This window comes from Rattus rattus, chromosome 4 (assembly GCF_011064425.1).
Source record: "Rattus rattus isolate New Zealand chromosome 4, Rrattus_CSIRO_v1, whole genome shotgun sequence".
Taxonomy (NCBI): Eukaryota; Metazoa; Chordata; class Mammalia; order Rodentia; family Muridae; genus Rattus; species Rattus rattus.
The window spans coordinates 20,261,167-20,273,730 of NC_046157.1; the positions used below are offsets into that span (position 1 = coordinate 20,261,167).

The 12,564-nt window shown below is 47.6% G+C and overlaps 1 protein-coding gene across 1 annotated transcript in view; it reads right to left on the bottom strand.

The window, feature by feature from the left end:
* The window catches only part of Pdia5 (protein disulfide isomerase family A member 5), an 85,647-nt gene extending 76,625 nt beyond the window's left edge, over positions 1–9,022 (bottom strand). The window contains exon 1 of the mRNA XM_032900160.1: positions 8,885–9,022. Coding sequence (XP_032756051.1) covers positions 8,885–8,920 — 36 coding nt within the window. The 5' untranslated portion in view covers positions 8,921–9,022. The remainder of the gene's footprint in view (positions 1–8,884) is intronic.
* Between the last annotated feature and the right edge of the window lie 3,542 nt (positions 9,023–12,564).

Below are 12,564 nucleotides of genomic sequence, written 5' to 3' on the forward strand. Positions count from 1 at the left end.
CTCTTTTGTCCACCCTCTGCTTTCCCCAGGAGATCCTCTCTGTAGAAGAGTACTCCTACACTAACGTCTCCAGCCTAAGTCTCTGCTCTGGACACCACACTCCTATCTCCTGCTGTCCTGGTTTGCCTTCTATGGCTGTGAGAAAACACTCCGACCAGAAACCACCTGAGGAGGAAGGGTTTATACTGCATCTTAGACTTTCAGTTCACAGTTCCTCACTGAGGGAAGTCTGGGCAGGAACTTAAGCAGGGCAGGATCCTAAAAGCAAAAACTAGAAGAATGCTGCTTACTGGCTTGCTCCCAGGCTCATGCTTCGATACCTTTCTTACACAGTCCAGACCCATCTGCCTAGGGATGGTTCTGCCTAGGGATGGTTCCGCCCGCAGTGGGCTGAATCATTCTCAATCAATTAGCAATCAAGAAAGTGCCCCTACAGACAAAGCCCACAGGCCAGTCTGGTGAAGGCAACACTTCAACTGAGGTCCCTTCTTCCCATGTGTGTCAAGTTGACAACCCAGATTAGTCATCACATCTGCTTGGTCAGCAGTTTTAGCTGTGGGCTCAGGAATCAGTCGATTGTTTCAAAACCTAATTCCCATACAAATCTCGATTGAACATATTTCCAGGTTTTACTTAACTCAATAAAAGATGCTAAATAACAAAGCTAGGTTAAAAGAGGATATGAAGAGAAAAGCTCAAAACTACTTTTTTAAAAAGAGGCTGCTAGAAAGTAACATACTTAGGACCAAATTACATAACAAGAACAAGTGGGTTTCTCTTCCCGGTCATATACAGGTATTTGCAGACTTCCTAAGTCCAAACGGGGGGCCCTGAAGAATAAGCAAAGCTCTCTCCCTAGTGCAGCAGATGACCTTCAGGTGGAGGTCTTACACAGTGCTAGGACATAGGCTCACCAATTGGGGGCTCAATGGTTAAGAGCCCTGTTGATCTTCCAGAGGACCAGGGTTCAATTCCCAGTACCCACATAGCAGCTCGCAGCTGTCTGTGACTAGAGCTCCATGGACCCAATGTCCTCTTCTGCCCCTGTACAGGGTGCTCAGACATACACAGGCAAAACACCTTCACATGACAGGATGAAAATAAGTCTAAAAACTGTCACAAAGTTTACAAATCATCTTTTATCTCCAAATCTTGGGTTTTTCTAGGCCCCTGTATTTATGAATCTGATCTTATCTGTGGCAAGGAGGACTGAACCCAGGGCTTTGTTTGCGTGGTCTACCTGTGTGTAGACTCTCTACCACTGAGCTACATCACCAGCCTCTGGTATCTTGGAGCAGTGTTTCACTAGGTGGAGTGGGCTGGCCTGGAATTCATAAACCTCCTGCCTCCGCTTCTTGCGTGTTGTTATTACATACCGTGCACACCGCACCGGCCTTGAGAGTCTATGAATGTGGGTGGAGAAAAGCTCCATCCTGTGTTTGTTAACAGCTGCATACGTGTGGATGTGCTAACGCTTTCTGCAATTTATGAATGGAGGAGGCACGCGACGGCAGGAACCACAGTCACCCGTTCCAACAGAAATCGCCCCTTCTTGCTCTGGCTGCAGATATCCTCACGTGCTGTTTATGGGCACCAACTGCTTTAAAAAACAGAAATTCTCAAAGCCGCCAGCCACATCTTTTACGACTCGCCAACCCAACGAATACATTATCAACAAGTTACTGCCGTCTCACTCAATATGTGTTGTATTTCTAACTGCTCTCCTTTATAAATCAATGCATTCTGAGACCTTTAAAAACACAATTCTGAGACAGGGCCCTTGGGTTCTCAGAAAAAGCCTTTCTTCAACTCTGGGCATCAAATGAGGGATCATTACGCGTGCTCTTACCGCTATGCTTGCTCTCTCTGCCAGTGGTTCCTATCTGAATGAAGTCACCAACATTTGGAACATCAAGGGAGAGGCGGTACTGATCTGATTTATCATCACAGTCCAAAGGGCTCTCAGCACAGGATCCAGCTCGTAAAGGTTTTCAAAGAAATAACCATTCTTGGAAAAAAGGAAGCATCTGTCGAATGGCCAAACTCCCATCTTGCTAGCCCCGGCCCATATCCTCAGTGGGCACATACATACAATATTCTGCCCAGGATGCAGCAAGATGGGGGCCCTTTGATGAAAGGAAACCCCTGGGGACACTTGCCTACTTGGCTTAACAATGGACGCTCCCAGCCTAGCATACCTCTGGGCTGGGTCACTTGTACATTTGAACCCAGCTTACCGCTCTCAACCTGGACCTTGTGAGCACTTGCCAACAAGACCTAAAAGATCTGCTGACAGACAAAGGCATCAAAGGGCTAGAGAAACGGTGGCATTCTTTACAGGAGATGGAACTCCACCCCTGCTCCAGAGAGCTATAACGAGCTGAAAACGGCACACACAACTGGGGTCTCAGTGTGACTCTGAGGAATAAAAAGACGTAAAAAGGCCATTCGTGCCATCTGAGTGCCATTAGCCCCCCAGTGCACAACTGCACAGCTAATAGCTAAGAAGCAGTGCTAGGAGCCAATTGTGTTGTGTAGGGTGGCCAAGGGGAATGCAAAGTGGAGCTACTTGGAGAGGAGAAAGCCAGATGGTATCTAGTCAGTTGCTCCTCCCATATTACTGGCACCAAGAAGCAACAGGGCAAACGGCACTGCCACTCCAGAAAAACAAGGCCAACTCCGGCTACTTAAATATCCAGTGCAGCCCCTGCGCCTTCGCCTCCTGGGCCGAATACCGCTCCCCACCTCAGTCCACAGACTCTCTGGGGTCACAGCCTAACTTACCACATTAGCACAGGACCTAACACCACACTGAAGTGGGGCACACTGACCAACCCGGCCAACTCTAAGTCCCTCAACAAACATGTAAGAGTTGTTTCCACAATTCCAGTCACTGGAACAAACAGCACGCTGCGAAACAGGACAGACAGTAAGGGTAAAACACTGGTACTCCTTCTGTAGGGAATACAGCAGTGGCAAGATAGAGCAGCTTATGCAGTGTAAAAGACCATACACTATCCACACAGCTGTTTCTAACCTGGGGCACTTGCTTTCAAAACTAACCACACAGAAAAACCCCACAGAACAAAACCACAAAGGCGGGGTGAAACCCTCTAGGGATTACTGTGGTCTGGTAGGTGTGTCTCTGCCCGGAGAGAGGATCGCTTTCAGAAGGAAGGGGAAGAAACCATGACTTAACTCCTCTGCCTCTGTATGTATCAGTCAATCCCCAGGTGCCTCGGCACAAGTCCAGCCTAAGAGGGAGAAGGCAAACAAGAGTGAGCCTCAGGGGCCCTGAAGGAAAACCCCAGCAGCACGCATCCCCACCGCCTGGCACCCGTATCACATGGTCCCTTGCTCACACCTGCCTGTCTGGTCATCAATGCATATGATCAATGTCCTACGCACAGTGTTCAACAGCTCGCAGTGCCAAGGCTCCTACTGATGCCAAGCACTGTGAGGCCTGTTTCTTGCATAGTTTCTAATCCTTTCCACCCAGGAAAACGGATATTATTACCACCATTTACAAACAAGCGAAGCAGAGCCCAAGGCCGTGTCTACGGTGCATCATCTGGCTGAAAGCCCGCTTTCTTTCCAACACATCACGCTTGCCTCTAACAGATAACAAGGAGGAAAGCAAGAGGTGTTCTGGGCAAAGTAGCTCAGCCTCACTGGTCAGTCCACTGTTCCATGTCCCGCCATGTTATTAAAAGGACCATTTCATCTGTTTCCCCATGGCCTACAGAACCCAGTCCTCCGTTGGGGTTCTTGATGGGCCTGCTTTTCCAGTCTTATCCCTACCATCACACTCTGGTCCCCCTTCCCACCAGCCGGACCTCTCCCTATCTTAGAGGCTTCCTTCCCTGTCTGCAACACCCACTCCTTCCACCAAATGCTATCCTGGCATCCATATGCCAGCGCCTAGGCTAAGTGCCAACCACATAACAGCCGGGCAAAGATCCCAACAGTCACCGAGCCTGAGATGGACCCTCCTTGTGAGACCAACTCTTTCCTGGGGCTTTCTCTGGTCACGCAGTGCCTACACCCCGCCCCTGGCCTGCATGCCCAGCCGTCAGCACTTGGCATCCATGTGGAGCTCAGCCATAGCTCCAGCTATGTACCCCACACAGCTGTTTTAAGACTTCCCCGGTAAATGTGTTTATTTCTGTGGGAAAAGTGCACTCTAGGCTCCAAGCAGCACTATCGATGGCAATTAGGTCCCCAGGCCAGCCCACAAAGGCCTATTAAATATATAATGGTGCCGGAGGAGAAGAAAACCTGCCTGAGTATACCTTAAAAGCTCTGCAGGAGAGGCCACAGGACGCACATGCATTCTGAGCCTGCGCCCACTGTCCCCTGGGCTCTGAGCTTCCAGCCACCACAGGGCAAAGGCACCGGAAGCAGAGGAGAGGGAGGAATAGGAAGAACCCAATTTATAATTCAGCAGGCCTGGCTCTTCGGCTCCGTGAGAACTGAGCGGGGGTCGGGTGCTTGTCTAGCATGCAAGGGGCTCAAGGTTCAATCCCCAGCCCCGCAAAATAAAGAGGGCCCAGTAAGACCAGTTCTCAGATGTCACAAATGCATGGACTGTATTTTTAAAAACTATCTGTAAACATATGAATTGTCTGCTTTTAAACGAGTTTTACGAAAAATGGACTTTTTGATTTGAAATTGCAATATGCTACCATTAAGTTCAGTTTACACACACACACACACACACGTACACACGCACACGTACACACACACAACCTCTAAACATCTCATCCAAAATATAGACATGGAGTGAACCCAGGGTCTCTCACATTCTAACTAAGTACTCTACCACTGAGCCACAGCCAAAACCCTAAGTTTTTCTTTTCTTTTTTTTAATAAAAAAAATTTTTTTTTTTTTTTTTTTGTTCAAAATAGGGTTTCTTTTGTGTAGCCCTGGCTGTCCTGGAACTCACTCTGTAGACCAGGCTGGCCTCAAACTCAGAGATCTACCTGTCTCTGCCCCTTCTCGAATCAAAGGTGTATGCCAACTTCCAGGCAAGTTTTTAATCCAGAATATCTGGATTCATTAAAAAAAAAAAAATTCACTACTGGGTTTTTTAGGTTTTGGGTTTTTTTTTTGCAATTTGTCTGTAGACTACTGAATTCTGCCACAGTCCAGCAGACTCCTTGGCCAGACATCTGAGAACCACTGAACTTGAAGACGGCTACTGAGTCGTGACAGGACAACTCTGTGTCCTGCGACTGTCCAGACACTATAACAAAGCGTTCATGGCCCTTGTGGAGGGTCAGGCCTGGCAGGAAGCATCAATCAGACAGCAGGAAAACAGGCTCTCAGGTCAAAGGTCCTGGTCTCTCTAACCTGGGTCCTTCTGGGGCTAAAGTCCCAAGTGCCACTGTGGATTTTTCTAGAAGACCCAAAAAGGTTGCCAAAAAGGCCTTTCATTATTTTTTTTTTAATTTTTCTGATTATAAGCTTATATAGAACACTTAGAAAATATTTTTTAAAAATTAAGCGACGAAGTCACCCGCCACTCCGCCTTCTAGAACAATCAGTATTTCAATGGTCTGCTAGTTCTTCACACTCAACTCCATCTACCCTGAAGTCTGGTTCTGAATCTTGGTTTTTGTACCTGAGTATCTTCCCTCTTTAGGTGGTTTTCATACACATCTTAGCATATTTGAACAATGTGCATTAACTGTAATGGGTATTTTCCTTACAACCTCTGACTGAATGTTATGTTGGAACTAATACTGGTTGGCGTACTCTAAAGTTCCTTATGTTGAAATCCTAGAGGGGTTGGGGATTTAGCTCAGTGGTAGAGCGCTTGCCTAGCAAACTCAAGGCCCTGGGTTCGGTCCCCAGCTCCAAAAAAAAAAAAAAAGAAAACCTAACACACACACACACACACACACACACACACACACACACACACACACACACACTATGGTAAACATGAAAAGGTGGGGCGAAGGGAAGGTTATCAAGGCTTAGTGATAAAATCTGCATGAACAGGATCAGTGCTTTAAAAAAGGACCCGGAAAGTGCTCAGCCCCCTCTCTGTCCCACGTGACATCAACAGGCAGCAGCCTGGAAGAGGATCTGTCTTAGAACCTGACCGAGCTAGCACCCTGACATCATGGGTCACCCAGCATCAGAAACAGTGAAAGACAAATTAGTCACTATACGAATCCAGTCTATGGTGTATTTGTTATAGAAGCCCAAACTAACAAAGAAACATTACTTTCCAAAGTCTGAAAGAGGTCAAAAGGTACTGTACCATGACACTTTTATTAAGTTACTTCTGTATTTTTGCTTTTATAATAGAGGTGGCACTCACACAGCCCAGTACACAAATCTCTGTAAAGCCTTTCCTATCGGTTTCCCTTTATTTGAGCAGGGGTGGCTCTAAAACCCCCCAGGGGATGCCCGAAACTTCAGATCATACCCAGAGACTTTTCCTCTCATATATACATACCTGTGAACGGGTTTAATTTATAAATTAGGCAGAGAGTTAAAATAACTAATAACGCAGTATTATTACTATATTAAAATAATGAAATTCAGCTGTTATTACTCTACTGATGAAAAGAGGGAATCTAGTCTCACAGAATACCATGTCGTAAAATGCTCACTTATTTATTTTAAGTCATGGTGGCTGGCCTGAAATTCTGAGGATGCCCTTGACTCTCCGATCCAAGGCCTGGCTTTATACCATACCCAATTTCCGTGGTGCTGGGATCAAACCTAGGGCCCCGGGTAGGCAGGGCAAGCGCTCTGCCCTCTGAACTATGTCTTCAGACCCACCTTTCTTACTGACCACAGATGACTTACAACCGGACAGTGAGGCCACAGAGACAGGGGATACTGGGTTTTTTTTCTTCTCCTTTATATAGTATTAAGAATTGAGTCTAGCACATGCTAGGCTAGCACTCTGCCCCCAGGCTGCTCTTAAACTTACTCTGTAGTCCAAACAGGACTTCCCATCCTCCTGCCTCAACCTCCTAAGTAGCTAGGATTCCAAACCCACACCGTTAGACCCAGTTAAATCCATTTTCATAAACCCTGGGCCACACCCAGTGGCCTTCAGTCAATGCAGAGGGAACAAAGAACTCAAAGTGCTCCCAGGGATGTAGGAAGCCCTTATCAGTTCCACATAGCATTTAAATTTACAGAGGTCTAACCAACCAGCAGTCACTTAACAGTGCAGATTCTAGGCTCCCGTCCCTCTACCTCGCATTGCCAAGCCAACTCTAGTCTTAGGGAACTCCCAGCTGCCAATGCTCTAGGCAAACCTCAGTGTTCTTCCTTATTTATTGCCTGTGGGGAAGGTACCTGCAGACAGACCTCTGAACACCCACTACACATGTATTCCTGGACTCTGCTCTACCCACTCAGTAAAGCCCCAGGGGCTCTCCCTGGCAGACTCTCCCTCTCAGATCTGTGACCTCTCTCTGTAGGACTCTCCACCTCGGGTAATGTATAGCTCTGGGTAATGTATAGCTCTCGTGTGGCAGGCTACCACCAGTTAGGGTATTAGCTCTTGTCCTTCTTTCATTATTTGCTCACAGGATTGACTGCTGTTCAGCCGGAGGCAACACCTGACAGCAGGCACAGAGAGTAGTTTGCTCCCCACCCAAAATTCAACCCGGTGGCAAACAATGTGGTAGATAAATGTTTACAGAGTAAAAGTTCAGACTCCTAGGCCCTTGTTTTTACTGGAGGGAGGGAAAAAGGAAGAAAGCAGAACCCTCCTCCCTCAGAGTTCAAGGACTGACATCCTGATGGGAGTCAGACCAACTGGCTCCAGGAAACTAACAGCAAATATCATGGAACACCACCAGTACCCCCTTACAGGGTGGCAATAAAGATTCACTGTAACCCAGATCTCTCATAAAGGGAGGACAAAGAGGAGGGAACAGGGAGCTCCCTTCCACAGCTACTAACACTTTCCACATACAGAAAACTCGAGGTAACTCCTGAAACTGGTGACCCCCAAAAGACAGGGCATGGGGAAGTTCAAGTGTTTAAATCCAGTCACCCCTCCTTTCCCCCCATCTGCTCAGCATCCTTGCCACACCCAAAGGGAGAACAGTGGAGTGGTAGGAGCAGCAAGTCTTCCGAACTTGGTGATAGTGGTGGTGGCTGTTAAGGAGATGGACCCAACACAAGGGAGATAAGAAGTTATGGGAAAGATGTGGAAGAAGGCCACTACATCCTGTCACACACCCACGGCCACACCTCAGCCCCGGGGGAACACCCGTCCCCACTTCTACCGGGGATGCTCGTTCTGTTCGGGAAAGTCCTCCCATCTCCAGAGTCTGCACCCCGGTCCACCCTCCTCCACTCCTGTATCACTCCGGTATCATTTTGCAGTCTCCGGAGCTTGTTCCACCGACTCCTCAGCCGACCCGTCTGACAACCTCCTTAGCGAGTAGCTTTACAGTCCCCCCCATCTCGTGGAAGAAACGCAGACACGTTTAAAGATCCAAGGCTTCACACTGCTCGAAAGTGGCCGGGGCTGGAGCCGGCGTCACGGTGGGAGCAGAACTCCTGGAGGTGGCGACCCCACCCAACCCGTCACGCGCCCTTTCTCCGGGGGTCCAACCAGCAAGTGTTCCCGCGGCGCAAGTGGAAGGCAGCCTCCACCCACACTCACACAGGTGCAAGCACCGCACGGGGGTCCTGCTTAGGCTGAGGACATTCCAGACCTGCGTCCCCGCAAAGTTGTGCGGGAGCGCGAACCCCGAGAGACGGATCACCCGGCCCGGCCCCGGAGGAGCACAGAGAACCAGGACCCCGCTGCCACCCGGCGAGCACGCCCCCAACCAACCCAGACCAAGCGCGCCCACGGCCATGCGGGACGCACGTGTCGCCGTCCCACAGCCTCACCCCAATCGCCAGTAGCAGCCCCCACGCCCGCGCCATCCCCGCTGCCTCCTGCCGTCTGCACCCGGCTCCCGCGCACGCCTGCCAGTTCCACCTCGGCCAACAGCAACGGCCACTTCACAGCCGCTCCCCGCCTCCGAGTTCCCGGTGCCACGTCTGCCAAAGCATGCGCACCAAGCTAGGAGAGGCGGCCCGGAGAGGTGCCTGCCGGGAGTTGTAGTTCAGGAGCAGCTTGCCTCTACCTTGGACTTTGCCTGAGGACACAGAGCTGCAGCTGTAGGGATGGGGGGCAGGGAGGCTGGGGATTAGGGAACCGAGGTTCACCAGGGGCCCTTGCTCTGTGCCCACAGCTTCATAACCAACAACTCACTCTACCCTCAGAAGTTAGTTTCCCCACCCTGAGGATTAGCAGGCAACCCAGAGAATTCCAGTCATTTGATTGTAGTTACTAATTCTAAAGTCTATCATGGCCTGTGGGGGATGGGAAAAGCCATCGGCTTCCCAGGCTCCCATCTTCCTCCTTTTTTTTTTTTTAACCCCTTGACAAAACATTATTGAGGTGTCGGGAAACAATTTAGAGAACCCAAAAATGTTAAGTATAGATTACCACACGACCCACTTAGTCCTTAAGCATATACTCAAAAGAGTTGAAAAGTGTACTCAAATAGTACTTGCACGCCAATGTTCTTAGCAGCGCTGTTTAAGATAGTAAAAAAAATAAATAAATAAAAAATAGAAACAATCCAAATATCCTCAAAGGACAAATAAAGAAAATGAGATATACACCCGTATAATGTAATGCTATTCATTCAATAAAAAGAAAGACATACCACTACGTGAACAAATATCAAAAATACATGATGCTGATTTTCAAAAAGCCAAATGCAAAATGTTACATATTGTATGATTATATTTATATAAAATATCCAGAAATTTAAAAAATGTTTTGATGGGGTTGGGTATTTAGTTCAGTGGTAGAGCACTTGCCTAGCAAGCACAAGGCCCTGGGTTCGGTCCCCAGCTCCCAAGGAAAAAAAAAAAAGAAAAGAAAAGAAAAACATGTTTTGGTTTTGGCTTTGATTTGTTCGTTGTACAAGCAGGTTACTGGTTATCTAGGCTGGAGAATGGAGGAAAAGGAATTTCAATTCAGACAATCCATTGAGGATGATGAAAATCTTTCAGAACTAGACCAGAGGGGAAACAGCACAGCATTATGAGTGTATTAAATGCCACCAAACTGTATCCTTTAAATAGCTGATTGATGTTAAAGGAATGTTAATTACCTGAACAAAAATGTGAAATGGGGACTGGACAATGACTGGGGTTGGTTCCAACCTGGCAATTAATAACCATCTTGTAACTCCAGTTCCAGGGCATCTGGTCCCATTTTCTGATCTCCAAGGGCACAAGGCATGATCGTGGCACTCATACATATGGGTAAAGCATCCATAGACATAGACAGTTTTTTTATGTATAATGCAACAAAGAGACCTCCTTTGAATCCTCTTTGCCATGCACACCACCAGCCTGCCATTCAGTTAGGAATGGTTGTTGGACATTCCTGAGGGTGCAATGGACAGGAATAAGATGGACAGAGGAAGGGTACAGTTAGGAGTGGAAGATAATCCCTCAATAAACATTGCCTGCTGTCTAAAGCCTCTCAGCCTCCAATTTCCAGGTGTCTACCCCTTACCCTTAGTGATACCCATTGTTAGTCTTTAACTGTCTGGCCTTCCAAAAACACTGTGTGTAAACAAACACACAAGCCTACATCACTTTGTGTCAGGGGTACTCACAGCATCACAGACCTCCCTGCTAAGTATGGGGAGCTAACCGCCACATTGTAGCAACCATCTCATTGTTCCGTCCATGTGGTTCAGGAAAATGCTGCATGGGCTGCTTCCCGGTAAGACCCCAGAAATGGGGTTATGCCCTGAGTTATTTGGTTTTATTGATTATGAAGATGACTTGGGTAATTAGTCCTACAGAGAATTGCATCTTAAGTGGTAGCTGCTGATGTAGTCCTTAGGCCAGCTCAATGGAACTTGTAGATGTGGAAGATTATGCAGAATAATCTGGTCCAGGAACAGCTGCTGCTCCTGACCTGCAGGCTCCAAGCTCCATCTCTCAGTTAGGCTAAGCTCTGTTTGTCTAAAGTCTCAAGGCCACACACGCCTAGATGTCACCCTTGGCTCACCCCTTCTCAAGAGACCCATCTAATTCCTCACAGTGTCCTGTTAATTCTACTTCAAAATACAGGCATTCTGTCACACCCTGCTGTCACTGGTGTGCCCCACCTAGGCGAAGGTAGCAGCAGTCTCATGTGTGCCTGCTATTCCTAATGATCCATGTAGTAATGTCACTTGGGCCTTACTAGTCATGTCTCTAAACCCCTCCAATGGTTTCCTGTTTCCCTTAGTCCACTGTTAATGCTGTGGACCTTCCTAATGCTGCAGACCTTCGATACAGTACCTCATGTTGTAGTGATCCTCAACCATAAAATTATCTTCATTGCTACTTCATAACTGTAATTTTGCTGTTATGAAGCATAATGTAAATAGCTAATATGTGGATATCAAATATGAGAACTCTGTGAAAGGCTGTTCAACCTCCAAAGGGGTCCCTCCCCACAGGTCGAGAGCCACTGCCTTGTAATAACAAACTCCTCCATGACCTGCAGTCCTGTGTCTGCCCTTTAGACCCCTCCCAGGTCTTCATCCCACTCTGGCCTGTTCAGCTTCTGTCACTCATATCATTATGGGTCCCAGGCAGCTCCTACTTCCTGTTCTTTCCAGGTCTTTGTTTGACTGGCACATTCTAATCCTTGGGAACTCTCCTCTGTCCTCATCCACAGCAAACCATAAAAGGCAATCTCACCCTCACCTCCCTGAGCCTCCTAATTCCCTAGCTCTCTGCTCCTGCTTTGCCTGCACAGACCACAGTCTACACTTTTTATTCTGTTTCTATCCCCGGGTTCAACATTCACAAATCCAACCAACTGTGGGTCTAGAACATTCTGCACAAAGATCATCAGCCGTGCTGAACCTGCATAGATTTCTTCCTTGTTATTTTCTCCTAAACACTGAACATCTATTTACATAACATTTGCATTGCATTAAGTATCATAAGTAATGGAGAGATGATGTGACGTGAACAAGAGCCATACACAGGTTATGTGCAAATGCTAGTCTGTTTTACATGAGGCACTTGAACAGTCCTGGAGTTCGGTGTCTCTATGGTAATGGGGTGTTCTAGGAACCAATCCCAGAGGATACTGTATTTACTTGTGTTTATTGTCTGTTTCTTTTCCTGTTTACCATCCCACTTCCAGAGCCCCAGACAGGACCTCAGCCGTGACTGTTCCCAGTGCTGTCTGGGAGAATGGCCCTATGATGTCATATCGAGGCACTTCAGAAATTTCTAAAGCAGATTGGAGACATGGCTTTCTCACACACTCAGCAACTTCAGTCTCACAACTGACTTAACTCTTCTCAGGGAATCTATTTCTCATCTGCAAAATGAAGTTTGTAAGAAAAACCAAACCCCTTCCTGTGTTAGTGCTGTGTCCTTGTGACAAAATACCCCACAGGAGTCTTAAGGAAGAGTTATTTGCGTTTCTGAGTCAGGAGAGCATGGAGAAGCACAGTCCTCTCCATGTTGACCAGAAAGCAGACCCAGAGCTG